This window comes from Rhea pennata, chromosome 14 (genome assembly GCF_028389875.1).
Source record: "Rhea pennata isolate bPtePen1 chromosome 14, bPtePen1.pri, whole genome shotgun sequence".
Taxonomy (NCBI): Eukaryota; Metazoa; Chordata; class Aves; order Rheiformes; family Rheidae; genus Rhea; species Rhea pennata.
Genome location: NC_084676.1, coordinates 10967501 through 10985989, shown reverse-complemented (window position 1 = coordinate 10985989; position 18489 = coordinate 10967501). Strand labels below are relative to the sequence as shown.

At 47.7% G+C, this 18489-nt stretch overlaps 1 protein-coding gene across 4 annotated transcripts in view; it reads right to left on the bottom strand.

Moving 5' to 3' along the window:
• Positions 1-10709: 10709 nt before the first annotated feature.
• GRIA1 (glutamate ionotropic receptor AMPA type subunit 1) overlaps positions 10710-18489 on the bottom strand; it is a 125746-nt gene continuing 117966 nt past the window's right edge. For all 4 annotated transcript variants that reach the window (XM_062587658.1, XM_062587659.1, XM_062587660.1 and 1 more), the window contains 2 exons: positions 13270-13404; positions 10710-10898 (listed from right to left, as the gene is read on the bottom strand). In XM_062587658.1, coding sequence (XP_062443642.1) covers positions 10710-10898; positions 13270-13404 — 324 coding nt within the window. The remainder of the gene's footprint in view (positions 10899-13269; positions 13405-18489) is intronic.

The following is an 18489-nucleotide window of genomic DNA, read 5'->3' as shown; positions in this document are numbered from 1 at the left end:
TTGGGAAGGGGGGGAAACCTCTGCCCTGGAGAGCTGCCCTTGTGTCCCAGTGGAGGGAGGTAGTGCAGCTTTGTGAAATCCGGCCAACTGCATGACCCAGCAGGCTGGACTTACGGCAAAGCCACAGATTGGGCTTTACTTTTTTTTTTTTTTTTTTTTTTTTAATAAAAGCCTTACGATTACTTTCTACAGTAATGTTTCTGTCCCTTCAAGATATACAACAGAAAGAAGGGGAGACTGATGTGGAGTTTCTCTTGCCTTATAGCATCACACCACTGGCTATTCCCTCCTTCTCCGACCTGGCATGGACTCATGGCAGCCCCAAAACCTTGAAGGAAGGATCTGGGTTTGCAGGGTGGGCATGCCCCTGTGTGTCTGGGAACAGCGAACTCCGGGCTCCCTGGAAAGGCAGGGGCTGCCACAGCGGTCCCAGCTGGCAGTGGAGGAGGGGCTACTTGGGAGCCAGGGGACCTGGCTGTGACCAGTCTCCTTTCCCAGACTCCCTGCGTAGCCACCGAACCCATGAGCGTCGTTCTGTGCCTCAGTTTCCCTCTTCGAGAGAGGGACTCAGCAGCCGTTTCTGTGCCATTTCTTGTGATGGAAGAGCCTGGTGTGACTGGGGAAATGATCCGGCTTGCTTAGCATTTTCTGGAAGATCAACAAATGTACTACAAAAGATGGCATGTGGTTGGGGGCAGGGGGAGATTTCTCTTATGCCAGAGAGAAAACACTTTAAACTAAACCTAATTGCTGATCAGGCTGCAGTTACATAGCTGCATCAGGATCCTGTTGAAGTGTATTGCAGCATGGACGGGATATTCAGCATCTTGCTGAATCCTGCTGGGTGCTCGGAAATGGTTGTGGGAGCGTAAAGTCTGCTGACAAGTCCTGGGAAAATGCTGCTTGTGACGGCCAGGGCAGCAAAGGCAACTCACCTGCGTGCGAGCTGCCCGGGGCAGGCTGGTCGCAGAGGGGTTAACTAGGTAACTAGGGGATAACTGGTGCCCTTTGAGCACTCAGTGAGTGTGATCCTAATAGCTTGGCTGTTTTCATTGGGAAAGCACAGAGCAGCGCCATGGGTTGCGCTTTCATCTTGCCGGATGGATTACCACACTAAAGCGAAGGGGGGGCGAGGATGCAAAGGTTCTGACATTTCTGTCTCCAGGGAGCTGCTCTCTGTGCTCATCTTGGATCTCTTTGTGCTTGTTTTATTTTTAGATCGCACACAGATGCACACGCGTGTGCAGGCAAACATGCATGCACATGAGGCTCACTTCAAAAATATCAATTGCTGCCCTTTTGGAAAGATCAATGCTTTCTCTAAAAGGCCTTATGTTATTGTATTGTTTTCAAATGTCTCTCCCAATATCCAATTATTCCACCCTGCAGTCAAAAATACATTGGCAGCTAATAGTACAAGTCACTAAAAATCAACCACTTAGGAGAAAGCAAGCGGGCCGCGTCCCTTCCTGCTTTTCAGCCGAAGCGGGACTCCCGGTTGTGATGGCCACTGGCGAATGGAAACATCGCTGCACACAAAAGGGAAAGAAAGCCACAAGAGCCTTTGAGCAGGCTTCTCCCTCGTTTATTCAGCTGAAAATAGAAATGCTGATGCTGCTGTTTGTCAAATAAAGCCCCTAAAAGTTGGAGAACCCGGAGCTGCTCCACTCATTCAGCGAGGATGAGCCCTCAGGGTCGCAGAAGGCAGGAGGGACCCCGGGGTGCTGGCACCTGTTGGCCCGGCGCAGCCCAGCTCACCTGTGCACCCACCTCGGGGTGGCCCTCACCGGCTGCCCCGGCTGCGGCTCCTCTGGGACGGGGACGAGGACCAGGATGGAGCCCAGGCGGAGGTGGCCGGGGAGGTTCGTGGCATGAGCTGGCTGAATGGGAACTGGGGCAAGGACGAAATGTAGTACGGATAAAATGGGATTTTCCTTCTCTCTTTCAATCAAAAGAACTAAAACAACCCCAAGTTAGCAGCTGATTTATTCAGAAAACTTCCTAGAAACCTCTGTTATGGCCTAACGAGTAACTACAGCGCCTTTGGAGCTGGCCACGGCTAGTGCCCGTGAGTGCCGTGCTCGCAGTCCGCTCCTGAACCGCGACGGCGCTGGGCTCAGCCTGCAGCCGTCGGCCGTCCGCTCTGTTACGGCCTCGGCTTCTTCCCTCCTCCGGCCTGGCTTGGCTCTGGCCAGGGAGGGGGTCTCAGCCGAGATCACCCCCGGGCAGGACTGGGGACCCCGCGAGCTGGGAGACGCCCCTCGAAGGCAGCAGCAGCGGTGCTGCCGGCCGGGGAGGCTCCTGGCTGCCGCGGGAGCTGCACCGGGAGATGCGGGTGGAAATTGCTCCCGAGCGATCGCGATGGCAATCGCATGGCTGCAGCGGCTCGCCGGGCGCAGCGGAGCTGCGGGAAGCAGGGATGAAGCAGGGAAGCAGGCACATCGAGCCCCGGGCGAGTGGACGAGTGCTGCTGGCACCATCCTTGGCAGCTTTTAGTGAGCCCACACCAGGCTGAGGGGTGAAAATAGCATTTTTTCTGTGGCTGGAGCCTGAGAAAGGGCAGCAGCAGGCAGCAATCCACCATGCCCACCACTGAGCGTGGCTGGACTGGTCCTGCCCGGCTGGGAAACTGCCCACCCAGGAGTGGGTGCTCGCCTGCGACCGCAGACCTGCAGCGGTGGGAGCTCTTCATAGAGGAAACGGGGCCCAGGAACAGCTTAAACCACCCCAGCACCTCCCCAGGGCTTCCTGGCAGAGTGCTGGGGCTTCTCGCCGTGCTTTTGTGTGCACTTTCATTAAATGCATCATGCAATGAGCTGAGCAAGAGCTCAGCGGTGCACAGCAGGGTCTGAGGCAATGGGGAGAGGAAAGGGGGGGGGAGGTCAGTAGCCCCCCAAAACGCTGCCATTCCTCCTGATTGCTGCTTTGCAGTGACACTTATAGATGAGGAACATTTTCTTTAACAAATATGAATCTAATGGATTAGGTCTGATCTAATTATGCATTCTGCATTAAGCCGATGCTCCCACTGTCTGCGGCTGCTGGCATAATTAAACTTAATGTACTTTTAATGATGTCTTCTTAACTCATGCATTCATATATGATTAGAATCAAACAGGACGAGCTGTCACGAGTCCAGGAGAGCTCTTTCAGCAGCTCCTGATGGGACTCATGTTGAAATATTAATAATGCAGATTTCAAGGTTAACAACATTGGTTTTGAAGTGGGGAAAGCCTGTCACACAGTTTGAGCTGATCTGAGGCAGCAAAACGGCTCCCCTTTCAAGTTCAGCCTCTTCCCGTCCTATGCATGTGCTCCTGGGACCAGAGGAATTTAAGTTTTACTTTGTAAAGACATAAGTAACTGCACTGGAAGCTCTGGGCAGCAGCTGCCAAAGAAGCTGGGATAGTTAGTCTCGGGCAGCTTTTGGGTGGTTTACAGGGTCTCTGTGTCCTGGAGCACCTCTCTTTCCTCCTATTCCCCTTTGCTGCTGTTTTTCTGCCAATGGGAAGCCATTTGTGCTAGGACTCAGCAACCAGAACAGAAGCTCAACTCTTGTCTAGTGTTTGATCAAGTGAAATTGTGTTGGGTCCCCTTCTCCGGGCTACCATCAGCTAGTCTACAACTGCCTTGGCCTTGGGAATTTAATCCCTTGAGCTATGCACCACCTTGTGCTGCAGGGCCTCATGAAGCCTTGAGATGGTGAGACAGGTAAGAGAGAGGCTCTTAGCATTTTCCCCAAATAAAATACTGTATTTCAAAAAACTTCTGCTTTAGTACTAGAATGAAGGACCCAGTTCTAGCCTTCAGTGTTGATCGTGGGGTAAGTAGGAGCTATTCAACAGATGCTATGTTGACATCAGAGTCCTATATGCAGCAGGTATCAATGCTGTAATGAAAGCTTTTTTTTTTTTTTTTTTTTCCTTCCTCCTCCTTCTCTTTCTATGGAACAGTTTTTCATCGGCCCGTGGCCTGGCAGGCAGGTTGTCTTTTGACTTCCTGAGAGCAAGTTGTGAAATTGTCTGAAATCCTTCCAACAGGAAAGCATTGATTTATTACACTGTAATACTGATACGAACAACACGGTGTACCTTTCATCTAAAAAGTCAGGGCTTATAGAACACGACATGCCATTAATTCTGATGCCAGCTACAACAGAGGAGGAATTACTGCCAAAGGGATCCGGAGAGCATGTTAAACCATCCCAGCAGAGTAATGAACATACTTTGTGGCTGTTACATTATACCATATTGATCCTTAGGAATCAAAAGGTACCTTGACAGCTGATCTGGGCCATCAAAGGCTCCTGTTAATAACTGCAGGAATGTGTGTGTGTGTGTGTGTGTGTGCGCGCGCGCAGGTGTGCGTGTGTGTGCGTGCGTGCATATACCATATAATTAGTGCATGAGAGAGATGTGCAAACATTAGCTAATTAAGCTTCTCAATATCCCCTTCAGAGGGGAGAATTACTGCATTTTACTGCTCCAGAGAGGGTTCTCCTCTTGCACATGCCGGCGGGTGGGCTCCCTCGGTGACCTGCTCAGAGGAGGTTGAGGAGCAGCCCAGCCTCTCTCTCCTTCCCGCAGCCAGCCCTGCCCTCCAGCCCCGGGCAGCGATGCCGCCTCAGGGCAAGCATGCACCAGCCTAACGTCAGCCTAAGGGCACAGCCAGGTGCCTCGGTGCTCTGCAAGACTGTGGCCCCCTGTTGCATCCCCTTCCCTCACCAAGATGCCCAACACACAATCTACCGTCTGCCGTAAGCTGCTGCGGTGCTGGGCGCTCCTGCTGGGCGCTGCCTCTGGGCCCTGGGGCAGTGCTGGCCAAGCACGCTCCTCTTCGCTCGACATGCAAGATGTGTCCTTCCAGGAAAAGGGCTCTGCTGCCCCATTGTGACTCCTGTAAATCTGTCCTGACTATACTGAGGAACATGATTATATTTGCTTTTCTTCTAATTTTTTCTCTTTCCTTTCAAGTACGTTCCTGTTGCTGAGGAAACAAGCCTTGGCATTAGGCCTTTGAGTAACATGCTATTATGTCACTTAACCTTATCACCCAAGTTTCACATGGGATCTGCATCTCACTCTTCCTAGCTGATGAATACTAGCTCTACTCTTACCCTGGAGAGAGGCAATGTGCTATAAGAAGCTGTTGCTAGAACAGCGCTTGTGCCCGAGTGCCCTGCACAGATCCATGCTGCCTTCCCCCTGATGACTGCTGAAAGTGCATCGCTTTTCATCAGATCTGTAAATCTTTTTCTGTAATGCAACGCTCCTCACTTCTGCCACCCCCTTTCCAGTGACCCTGGGTACAGCCGGGGCCCTGCAGCACAGCACAGTCTTGAGCACCACACTGCAGACAGACTTCCTGCTGGCCAACAGCAGTGTAAGGGGTCACGGGATCCCTTGTCCCCCGTGCAGAGCTGCAGTCCCAGCTTTGCTGCCATCCCAGGGGAAGGGGAGGTTAATCTGCTGGCTAAAGCTATAAACTGATATGGAGCTATTCGGGGTAAGGCAGCCACCATGTGCATACTTTTCCAGCTGTGAGCACACTAACTTCACCCCTCACGTGCACTCAGGCCATTGGGACTACGTGTCTGGAAAGGAACAGAGTGGCTCTGCGGAAGAAGCTAGCTTCATCTCTGCAATGAAGCTAAGGTGACATGATGATAGTTTCTATGTAGCCCAAGCAGCTCTGCCTGGCACCTCCTGAGCCGGGGTCTGTGTGTTGGTTTTGTCCTTGACAGCACTGCCTGGCCATGGGCAGATGGGCCACTGCGTGTGGCACTGTGACATTCTTAGGTCCTTGCTGTTGTTTGAGGAGGCACAAGAGATGTGGTGGGCTGCCAGACCCCAGAGCAGTGATAGTGCTGCCCAATTGATTTGTGCCTGTGTGCAACATGGAGACACTAAGGCAGTCTGTTTGAGGTGGCCAGCATCTACTGGAACAGTAAGTAACTGGGCCACCTGGCTCTGAAGACTTGTGTCTCCTCCACACTCCCCAGAGTGCACCAGGCTGCTCCAGAGCAACCTCACTAGCAAAGCCCAGAACCATGCTGCGGCTTCTCCTAAGTCCGTGGGCAGAGAGGAGTCCCAGGGCACCATACATCACCAGGCTGGGTCATCTAGGCTCTGACATGCGTCTCTGTGGTGGAACAACATGTTAGTTGCTAACACGCACAAAGGTAGTCTCCTGGGCAGTGTGAGAAGTGGGTGACTGTGCCTTTCATTAAAAGCCCGGTAGGAGCCTGCGTTCACAGCGCAGACATCCCCAAGACTCACAGACCTTTCCAAGGACTTAGGTGCTGGAGCTGAAGGGGCTGGTGACATCCCCTGGATCACTGCAAACACTGTTGTGTGTGCTCACGGCCCTGCCTCATCCCTGCACTGAGCTCAGACAAGTAAATTTTCCTCACATTTGCTGGCAGAGAGGGGTTCAGGCAAACAAGTCCAGCCAAATCAGCCTGTGCCCTCGTGCTGGGGTTATAGTCCTCAGATCACAGGACAAACTGGGCTGTGCATCTGCTGCTCACCTGCTGCGTTGCAGGGCTCGATGCTTTCAGCTTCCTCAACCACTGCATATGGCTTTTGAGCCTTGCTGGAGAATGTGGTCCTGTTTCCTACAAGCTTTCTACATTGTTTTTACCACTATGAGGGGATTTTGTCCTGCTTTTATCAAGGCATAAAGGAACATTTCTTGTGCATCTCTGCAACCGCACTGGGAGGCAAGACTGAACGGTGGCTCACAGTGTTTTCAGACAGGATCCAAGCCTACAGTGCAGCACTGGTTGCCTAAGGCAGGTGTGGAAGACCAAAATGGACGGATACAACATCTTCTATCCTCAAAAATCTTACCTTCAGGCCTCATGTGCTGGGAGTCTCTTGTGCTTCATAGCTGAGGGCTTGCAGCCCCTTTCAAAATGAATTAATTCTGCCCCTTGCTGACCCTATCTTTAAAACTTACCAGCGGGTAAAAATTCTTCCTGAACATTGGAGACCTGGATCTATAACCACTGCTCTGCAGGAAGAGCCGAGATGCCTGATCCGAGGCACTTCAGTGTCTCTGTCTCCCTGGCTGTAAAATGGGAGGGATGACATGGGGAAGGGAAGTCCTTTCAGATCTGTGACACCAAGCGCTACACATGAGCGCGACATTAATGATTGCAGTTAACCCCAGCAGCTGTCAGCATCTGCATAAATGTCCAATCTCTTTAAATCCTACTTTCCTTTCCACTTAGCAGACTTTTTGATGAGGAATTTAGCAGTTTAACCATGTGAAAAATGAGTTAGGAATATCTTAAATGCCCCAGCCGCTGAAACAGCATGGCAGCCCCTCGGAAAGCCAAAACGGGAGAGGATTTTTGGACCAGTGCTGGTTCTCAGTTATCGCTGAGCTGACTACATCTTCTCTCTTTGTAAAAACAAGCTAAAATCCTCAGATAGCCCTTCTTGAAAACTAATCTCACAAAACTCCAAACAAGAAGGAAAATCCTTAACTTCGAACCCAGTGAATGTTTTGTTTCCTGACTCTTGGGTAAATACTAGATAGATTCCCAATTTCAACCTGAAGCAGTTTATTTGGCTGCTGTTCACAACTCAGACACAGCAATAATCAAGGAAATCTCGTTTGATTCAGGTTGGCTAATATTGCCTGAGGGGTAACATCATTTTCATTTCCACACATCCAGCACTGGCACAAAACGGCATGGACAGGTATGAAAAATGGTTCATGGATCGTTGGTGCTAAAATTCCAACTCATATTTTCATTTTTGTGTAAATAATAAATACCAATAAAAATGTTGCTTGAAAAAAAGAGAATGTGAAAAGAAAAGTATTGCTGAATTTGATCAAGCAAAATCCTTTGCAGTACTGCCAAAAAAAAAGAAAGAAAAAGAAAATAAAAAAGAGAGTTAAAACAAATATAGCTGTTAAATAAAAGATCCAGGTACCAAAGAGCAAAATTTAATGAAAGCCAAAACTGTTAAATATGGATTCCTGTTGAGAAAAAATGTCTTTAAGAGTTTTACCATTACTCTATTTTTAAGAAAAGTGTAGTAAAAATACATATTACAAGTTAACATTTTCCACGCTTTTGTCCTATTCCTCTTTTTTTTTTTTTTTCTTTTTTAACCCCTCCACGAATCAAAAGCCTTTGAAGACTGCTCCTCGTATCTCCACGTCGTCGCAGGTGGCCAGTCCTATCACAGACGCACTGTTTCCCACGTGCGGCTGCCGGCAGGGCTCCCCGGGACCTGCCACAAAGGCACTAGTGTCTTTGGAGGCAGCCGGGCGCTGCGGCCGGGCGGGTCTTGGCATCCTTCTCCCAGTGCAGCCCCGGCAGTGCGGGGCTGCGGCCAGGGCCGAGCCGCGGCGAAGGCTGGGGCAGGAGACGTAGCCGGGGGGCTGGGCGCAGAAGCAGGCTAGCTTTTGGGATGCCTCCGGCAGGCTAGCACTTACATAGAACTGAAGTCAAAAATAAGAAAAGAACAGATTAAAAATAATGATAACCAACAAAAAGTGACCTGAAGAGCTTTTTGGAAGGGATGATGACAGTGTTGGGAGATGACAGATAGAGATCACAAAGGTTTCCAGTGACGGGGGGAGGAAAACATATTGGCACAAGACATGCTGTGCCTGAGATTAAGACCTTGACTCTGACTTGCCAGTCTCCAAAAAGTGGTCATGGGATGAGTGGATAAATAGAACAGACACTTCAAACTAGGCTGGTGTTAAAGGTGGTAAGCATATTGCTCTGCGCAGACATTTGTACACTAATGGATAACTGGTATTCAGGCAGCTTCTAGCCACACTTATGGACAGCTGCATAGACAGATTATCCTCATCAGCTCGTGCCAGTCATTTGCCTGCATGACTTCCTCTTCACCTGCCTCCTTTTCCAGCTCCTCACTTGCAAAGTCGCACCTTCTCGTTACAGGAAAAAAAGAAAATTGAAAAGAAAAAAAGAAAAAAGCAGCTCAGAACCCTCCAAATAGCAGCTCTGTCCCCAGACAGATCCTTGCTGGATCCTGTGAGATGCTTTGAACTTTATCTGCCATCGGCAATGGATCTGTGAGATGGGTCAAGGGTGAGTGGGTCAGCCGCACGCCCTGCCCCGCAGATCTTCTGACTTCAGGTGCTCCCCTGGGAATCCTTCACTGCTGGGAGGTGCTTCAAGCCCACTGGGGTGAGAAACATTCGTCTGTCCGTGCCAATGATTCACAGAATGAATCTCTTGTGCAATACCAGAAAACCATCCTTGCCCCTTTGATCTCCATGCCTGCAACTGGACTCCTAGCTGCCTGTCCAGCCATGCAGGTTTCTGCAATGCTGAATTTGGGATCAACAACCTGCTTTCCTGGCTTGTGAATGCTTCCCCCTCCCTCAGACACATGAGCAGGAATCAGCTGCTTTTGACTTCGTACCCAAAGTACAGGCCACATCTTCACTGGGGAGCTGAGCCTGACCAGCCCCAATGCTATCAAATGTCATGGATGCTTGAATGAAATTCTCATAGGATTTTCTTGTAGCTCCTTCCAGGAAACTGTCTTGGCCAACTATCTACAAAATGTCCCTTTTAAATAGAAAAATGTCATAAATGGATTTCAGAACAAAAAGACAGGGATATTCCCATTGCAGCCCCATGACTTCTAGCATATTTTACTGGTTAATAGGCAGCCATCTAGAACTGGATGCTCTTGAGATGATCTGTTCCCGGCTTGAGGTGGGTCCCTCATGTGACCACCAAAAAGGGAGCACACGCAAAGCTAAGCAATGAAGAAATGGTTCACAATTGCTTATTGGCTCCCAGTGACTAGGCAGGAGAGTTGCTCGTGAGGGCTATGCTGCATTTACCTTCTCTTTTCCATAAACAGTAGCGTGTAATGATCTTAGACCAACCATCTGCTCTAGTCTGCAGAGGATGAAGTTCCCCACTCCAGGCACATGATCCTTCTCTTGAACTGCCACTCATCATCTCTGGAAGAATTATCACTCTGTCCTCTTGTTACCTGGATTTCCAAACTCACTCTTGACTTAGCCCCTGTAAAATAGCCTCATGTTTCTGTTCAGGTTCTTTTTTGCATCAAGTCCTTCCTTTTCCAGGGAGAGCTATTCACAGCTGTGCCTTGCTGCAGTAATTCTGCACTCGAGTTAACAGAAAAACCGAAGGCAGAATCATGATGGACAAAAGGGGTCAATGCTGATGCCCTGCAAGGGGTTCAGCTTACCATTTATCGGATTTTCTTTTTGCTGTTAGTAGCTCAGACATTATGGTTTGCATCCCAAACTAAACCAGATTAAAGGGCTGAGCAGGGAAGGAGGAAAGGGCTGATGTTACCCTGACACCACAGGAATTAGTAAGAAAAAATATATATATTGCACACACTAAGACTTATTAACAACCAAGTTAAAACAAAATGGCATAGTCCTCATTAGTGTTCCAGTGGTTCTTTGATCAGGGACGGTTCATGAGTCTGTTAAATCCCATTACATTCTCCTTATTGCAGTACAGACCTGACCTGTTGCTGTTCTCCTGCCAGTGGATCTATCTGCAAAATAAAAAGGGAAATAGATTTGATTTCCTCAAGAAGATCCATCCAATTGTCCCTTCTGTCACCGTCATTTGTCTTGTTGGTGTTGGGTTTGCTTTTGGCTCTGGAGGGGGTGGAGTTGGGCTGCCCCTGCTCTCACCCAGGCAATGGGTCAAAGGCCAATTATAATCCCGTTGCTCCCAAAGACATGCCGGTGCTGTGGCTCATGCACGGAATCGTCTGCATGGATTTGTGGAAGTCATGGCTGACCACACGTCCGTTCTCTCCGCTGCCTCCTGCTGCAGCCGGCCTGGGAAGGGTTGATGTCCGTATGGCTTCATTGATTGATTGCTGTGGGATTAAACAAAAACCCTTTTTAGGAAGGACGGGGGGGTCTCCCCCTGTCCTTAGCAATGTTGGAAAAAATGCAATACAAAGCGATGCTGTCTCTGTAACTATTCTCTCTCTCTTTCTGCCTCCGATTGCAGTCCTGCTTGCTGCATCTGCTCTGTTAATTTGCATCCCTTCTAGATTCAAAATTAAATGTTTCAGCTGTATTTTGGGATATAAAGCATACATGCTGTATGCAGAAACAACTCAAACCTCCAGAAACATAAGAATAGCCACACTGGATCAGATCAGAGGTAGTATATTCGCTTCCCCCATAGATACGCAATTGCTGCTCCAGTACCATTATGTATGGTGGACTCTGACTCACTGTGAGAGTATGTTTAACTTTCCTCACAGGAAAAGTTGAGCATGTGCCTATGTTTTTGTCTGCGGTGATGAATGAGGTAACCAGGAAATGCAAACCTAATTTAGGAACCCAAATCTCATCTTCCTGTTCCAGATACTGTCCAAAAGTTTTGCTCACTCTTGGAAATCTATGAAAAACACTTGTTTAGAAGAATTCAGCTAACAGATCAAATCCTTTTGGTTTGTTTGCTTTTGCTTTTAAGCTACCTTAAAGAGAGGCACTGTCATCCTCTTAGAATGGGATGTCCTTATGAAGAATTATCCAAAGATAATGCAGAAGAGCCAGTCAGAAAGACTCACTCACTGGATTGCCATGCCCAGAGCAGCCATGGGTCCCTCCTGGCTGAGCAGATCCAAGGTGCTGAAATGGCTGTTTGATATCAAACCTTTCAGAGGGGGATTTCGCCTGTCTTTCTGGGCTCTTGCCTGGGCTCTGCTAAATGGTTTCGGGGAGCAGCCAACCGACGATAGGCATCAGCCAAGGGGACCAGCTTAGGCCAGATGCTAACACTGGGAGAAATGGTCCTTCCTTGCAGTGGTTGGTTATAATGGGGCAAGAGCAGTGCAAACTAACATTTCCATGAATTAGCAGGTCATTTGGAGCAACATAGGAAACTAACACCAGGCAGCATCTACTTAGGACTAGAACTGTGGAACTATTGCATGCCAACACTCCTGCTCAGTGTATTTGTGACATAACTAGCTTTACACTGTAGACATTTATAATTTAATTTTTTATATTCAGGGACATTAATTGCACACATTATCTTACCCTTGTGCTCAATGTACCTTTCATTGCCTGTAGAATTTTCTGAACCTCAATGGGAAATGCACTATTGCCCATTTTCAGTGAATTGGGAATGTTATTATTGATCATAAAACATCAAGCGTGTTGTGAAATAGTGACATAAAAACTAAATAAATGATTGTGTTTTTTCCTTTTGATCCTGAGTATGTTTCAGGGCCCAGGAAAGTGAAAAGTCTCACTGAATTTTAGGAAACTCACTTCATATTCTGCATGCTTACATTGACTTCCATGCTCACAGGAGAGGTCAAGGGGAGGAAGAAAAGGGGTGTATTACTCTTACACAAATCCTTTTGCACCTTTATACAGAATAGTAATGCCTTAGCAGCCATTGCCACTGCCAGTTAGCTGAGTCAAGATGAACTCATTGCACAGATGCTTCTTTAAATATGTATCCCCACAGCTCCCAAAGCTAATCCAGCCTGATCTTGCCATGGCACTCCAAAATTTAGGCACATCAGAATTCAGGGCTGAAACAAAACTCTTGGATCGTAAGAACTACATTCTGCAAGACCATGTCAGAGTGATGAAAAGACCCACTGCAAGCAAGATCCATATTCTTAAATTGGAGACCCGCAACACCAGGGGTCCCATTCCGGGGCATTTACTTGCGAAAACTCTTTATCTGGGGCTAAAGGCTAGAAATCTGGTAAATGCTCTGTGCATCTAGCAGTGTGGCCTATGTGTAATGGTGCCAGTAGGGTGTCAGCAACGGGTGAGACATGATCTGATTCATTACTGCACTAGCCCAGTTTTATCGTGCTGTTAACTGCTTGGACTTTTTTGGATATTTTTATTGTAGTAGTCGCTGTATCACATCAGCCCCAACAGACTTCAGCCATGCTGCACATACAGATTGCCATGGTCTGCTTTCTTAATTTTAAGGAATAACAATGTTTTCCTGCTACCATTGTGCTATGAGTTTCATCTGTATCTGGATTTTGAACAAGAATTATGCCACACATCTGATTTTGCATCTGCTAACAACTTTGGCACACTTGACCCTCTTTTAGCTTCCTCTGATGCTCCTATTCCTTTCTAACAAGTCAAGTGATACGGTCACTTTATTATGCCTAGATTTCGGCTTTCCAGCCATGGTCTGGGCTGCATCCATCTCTGAAGGCAGCTTTGGAGCTGGGCTGGTATCAGAAAGGTGTGAAAGGCCTGGGAATGGGTTGCCACCTTCATCCGCTTTGATTCACTTCTGGACTTGTAACAAAACTCGATTAAGGCAACCAGCATGGCTAGTCCGAGCCCACCGATGAGGATATAGAAAACCCCTGCCACATTGCTGAGACTCAGAGCGCTCGTCTTGTCCTAGAAGAAAAAGGAGAAGGGAGGAGAGGGAGGGCATGTGGGGAGGAGAACAACAAAATTAGTATGAGATTGCTCTGAAAAAGACAGTGCACAATATAGCAAAGTTGGCATTACATCATCTCCCTCTATAATATGTGACATTTCTAAGAGCATTTTCAATTTTTAATTCAGTGTCTAATAAATCTAATGTTTCCCTCACACAAACAAATAAACATTTCTTCAGCAATGTGACTCTTTGTAAAGGTTTGGGATCTCTGTTTTTCAATCATCAAACTTAAATGCTTATTTACCCAAAATGTCTAGTTTAAATTATTGATTAAAGGAGAAAAAAAAAAAAATCTCTGCCTCCGTGACATTTGCTTGTCCCTGATGTCTCGCCTGAAATAACCCATTCTCTTGGAAATGTTCATTCCCTCATTCCTAGATTATTTCCCCCGCAAATTCTGTTGCTCAGCAACACATCAAAATGGCTGCTTTTCCTTTTTTTTTTCCCTTCTCCAATATTGAGGTTGAGGTGATACCCGAGATGAGCTGTCCTCAGAAACTCATTTGATTTCTATGTAACAAGGTAGTTATTACATGTGTAATCAAGACTTGCTGATGCATGTCTAAGTTAATTATTTGGTTCTCAATAAATAGGGTTATTAATGGGCAGCTACTCACAGTTCGCACCTACGTTCTGATTTTACAATTGCCTAATGAATCCTCATGGCTCTCTGGGGAAGAGCCAAGTCTTAGAATGACTCGTTTCACCAGCAGGGAAACTGAGTCCCCGCATACAACTCTGATGCCCGAGTGTGCAGCTCTCGCCACTACTCCGTGCTGACCAGGCAGAGGCTGGGGCATTAGGATTCCTTTGGGCAGTGGCAGAACCCCAAAACTTGTCTCAGCTCCTGGCTCTTATTTCTAGGTCATGCTTTCCCTTTGCAGTGGACCCAGATGGGGCTCCTTGCTCCATCCTTGTTACTGCTCTGCAATATTGACTCAGCATCTATTTGCTGAGCACAGGTTCTCCAGGGCAGGCACAGCAGGCTGGTGCAAAGCTATTGGAGAGACTAGGGTTTGACCAGTGTTGTCAGTCCCAGTCCCTGGGCTTGTCCTCAGCCCCCAGGCAAGGAAAAGAAAATTGCGTGAGGATCATTTGAGAGCAGCCACACAATTGAAGACTAATATTTATGCCCTCTCAAAGAGTGTGCATCTAGGAACAAAGCCTCTGTGTGGTTCTTCATGATCCCTGCTACTTGATGGATACGCAGATTGGTTGGTGGCACAGCCCATTTCCTGCCATTCTAGGACAGTTGATTCAGTCATTTTCCTTGACAAGTTTTACAACAAGCAACCCACACTTTTGGGGAAGGGCAAGGCTTCAGGAAGCAGAAAGATAGAGTGGAGTGATGTCAAAATAATATGAGAAGGTCCAAAACTGAAAGCAACATGAGCATGGAGGACTTCAGTTCAAGAGCCATCCATCTGGCAGTACACTAGCAGGCACCAGCACTGGCTTTCAGGCAAGTATATTTTGCAAAAGGATTCTGTCTTTTGGAGTAATAGGATTCACTGGCAAAAAAATTAACCCTCAAAGTAAGAAAACATTTCAGTTTTCAAAACTAAAATAACTCCATAACTGAAGACGACTTAACCTTGTGGGATTTTTTTTTCTTTTTTATGGAGGAAAAATAGAGGGCTCCATTTAGAAACGCTAGAAAAATGGTTTTTATTACTTCCCCGTCAGCTGACCCCACTCCCCATACAAAGTGGCACAGCTTTCTGCCCAGCTAGAGCACTTGCTGTGGTCTCCAGTGCCTGGGGGAGAAACCTTCCATTCTGATTCTGTGGCTGAAAAATGCAGCATTTTGGTTAGAAGTCACCCCTGCAGAGTTTTGGTCACTGGAAAAACCAGTGTAAGTGATTTCCCTTTCCATGCTTTGTTGACTGGCGTCTCTGCTAAGAGATTCACTGATGTCACCACGTGTGTTACTCCCATGGAAGTGTGATGGTCTCCACTGGTGGACAGGTTTGGCTTTCCTTTGGATAATCTTTGCATGCCGGTCAGTCTGTAATCTTGTTGATGTGTCTGATGTGCTCTCTGTAATGAGAGGCTTCTGCAAATATCCTCTTACCTATCTGAAGGATTATTTATCTGGTCTTTTATAATCTGCCTTCATGCATTTTTCTCCTAGTCTTGATTGTACCTTTGTTCAGACATCTCTTCTCTACAGATTACTGGGAGTCACTTTTAAGAACTAGCTGAAACTTTTAAAGAGGTTTTTAGCAAAGATTTAGTAAAGCAAAGCAATTACTCTCAGAAAACCGGGTTATAACACGTCGTGTACTTTGCCTCTTCAGATTCAGAGTCTGAAGGGGTTGTACCAGCTTGAGGGAGAGACAAAGATGGTAAAAATGGGCTACCCTCCTTGACATCCTAATCTGATGCTTTTAGCCTAGCTCCTTAATGAAAAGTGGCTGATGAGCATGTGCTCTGTGTTTGGAGGAAGGATGGGGACAGGGAAGGAGGTGGAACCACCTATTTGTCAGTGTTTTACTGTTAATTTTCAGCCCATACAATCAACTTGATATGACAGAATGATGGAGATCTTCAAGTCATCAGGGACCTTTGTGAAAAAGGATGACATGGAAAAGAAATCATATTAGTGCTCTCTGTGAAAGATACGGGCTCAATCCTTACTAGGCATCAGAGACTCCACATGGATGTTTGACTTGCAGCCACAGATTCCTGGGAAACTTGGCTCCCTGGGTTATGTTGCTCATGGGAATACCTGGCTTTGGGCTTTTGCTGGCCATGATACTTTGGTATTTCTGCCCCTGGCTTGGAGAGTCACATTGCAATAGGTGATTTTCTCAGCCATCTCTAACGGCAAGGAGATCTGCCTGCACCAGTATTTCAAACTATTAATCTTCAAGATGTTGTAGTTGTCTTGCGTTTGATTTGCAGTGGCCTTATTATCATCATCATTATTATTATTAATGCGACAATTCAGGTGAACTGAAAGTTGACTCTTCAAGCAGTCAGGAAGGCCAAGGAAAACATCTGTTCAGCATGGCATAGCAGTGGGAAAACCTGCTGGGAGGGAGGGGACAGGCTATATTTCACTCCTGCCACTGTAATAATTTGTCCCCCAGAGCGCCTCTGTTGTGGACACAGGCAGCTTCAGTAGGTGCTAAGAAAACACAAAAACACAGGGACACAGCTAATGACAAATTTTGTTATCATGAGCCAGGCTGAGAAATGAAATAGCTCCTGTGGTGCTGCTTGATTTTTTTGCTTGTCTTGTCTTTTCTTTTCTTTTCCTTTTTGCTTCCTTTCCTCTCCCAGTGGCCAAAGGACCAGATGCTCCTAGGAAGGCTAGGAAGTGATGCATGCCCAGCCGAGGCTTTCCCTGCTCTTCCAGTGCAGGCTCCTGGCTTAGTAACACTCAAAATAATACAAATATAATCCTAAATCTGTGCTAACTGCCTGGGAGGCCAGCAGGCCCATTCCTGAACCTCTCCTGCTCCTTGCTTGGGCTTGGTGACACCAACCGCTCTCCCGCAGAGCTGCCCGTCATTGAACCAGCTTGTTAGTGGGAGCATAAAATGTCACTGCTCGTCTCCCGCAGAGGCACAGTGCTGACATGGGGGGAAAGATTGGCAAGTGAAAAGAGAAAGAAAAACCCATCTTTCTGAAAGCCATGGCCTTGTTGCCACAGCAACCAGGCACCTTCCCGTCTGTTCCTCCCAAATGGTGGCACCATATCCATCATCCTGTTCACAGTTATTTATCGTCCTCAGCTGAAAGGTGGTAAGGATAAATTGCCCCAGCTTCCTGGTGGGGCAGCCTGCTTGATCCCCACAAAGCTGGAGTCCATCTGTAGCATGGGGTGATGTCACCTCGAGTTGTCACAGTTTCTAGGGGCTGCTGAGAAGATGAGCTGTCCCAGGAGCAAGTGGTGGCCGCAGGGTGCTGCAGAAATTGGGGAGCTTTCCCAGCACAGGCTGGGCAGCCTTTCTCCGGGGAAGGTTTGAAGCTCGGCAATGAAGGGCGTTGTGCTGCTGGCTGGTGTTGACACTGTGCACTGCCGTGGGACTGCCAGGGCATGGGTGCAAACCTGTGCACGGCCACCATGGGGATAAGGCTCCAGCAGGAACAGACACATTTGGTTTGAGAACCAGCCAATTCACCACAAAGGCAGAGCAAAGCAGTAGCAGGGTTTGACACCTCCCTCTTGACCTCCCCTGTTTTTATCAATTTTTTAACAGAAGTCCAATTCTTGCCAGTGGTGAAGAGGAGCAGGGGATCCCCGTGGCTTTGATGAAGGTCCCTTGGCACAGAAGCTGTTGGGCTGCCCTGCACGCAGGTCCACCTTGCCATCCTAGTTTGGAAAACCCCTTCCTTTCTTCCACTGCCTTGTAAAAACCTCAGGGGAAACAAGACTCACATGCATCTGCCCTGACTTCTAGGCCCCATCTTGTCATTACTCTCAGGCAACCTGAGCCATCCCTTTTAAGCTTCCAGCACTTTGCATAGCTTGCCAAAAAATTAGGAGAAGGGTGGGGCGGGGGGGACACAGCAGACTCTGCCCTCCCTGGTAGCTGCTTGGTGCAGCACATTTCTTGCTGTCTGGCAGTGCAGACGGGGCAGGGGTGATCCTAGCTCAACAGCCACGAAGCACAACTACCTAGCACCTCCTGCAATGGGGTAATATCCAAATATTCAGCAAAGCAGGAGTGTTCGTCTCTGGAGTTTTAGTTCAAACCCACTGATATATCTACTGTTTCTTTTATAGGGATTTCTCTGGATAACATTATGTGGGGAATAAATAGATAAACTGTTAGATTAAAAAACAGGATGGACACAAGTCAGTTAGATGCATGAAATGTAATCTGAGGACTCTATCCATCAGCCTGGGAAACCCCAAAGGCTGTACTTGGCTCTGTCTAGAAATGTCGGATATGGACCTTACGCCCTGCTAGCGTCCCGCCACTCCTCATTAGCCTTCACTTATCTTTCTGAAAGTCTTTTAATTGCAAAATAAGCTCAGGTCAACAATATACAGTAACGGGAAGGTTTTGTTATGCCTGTAGGGG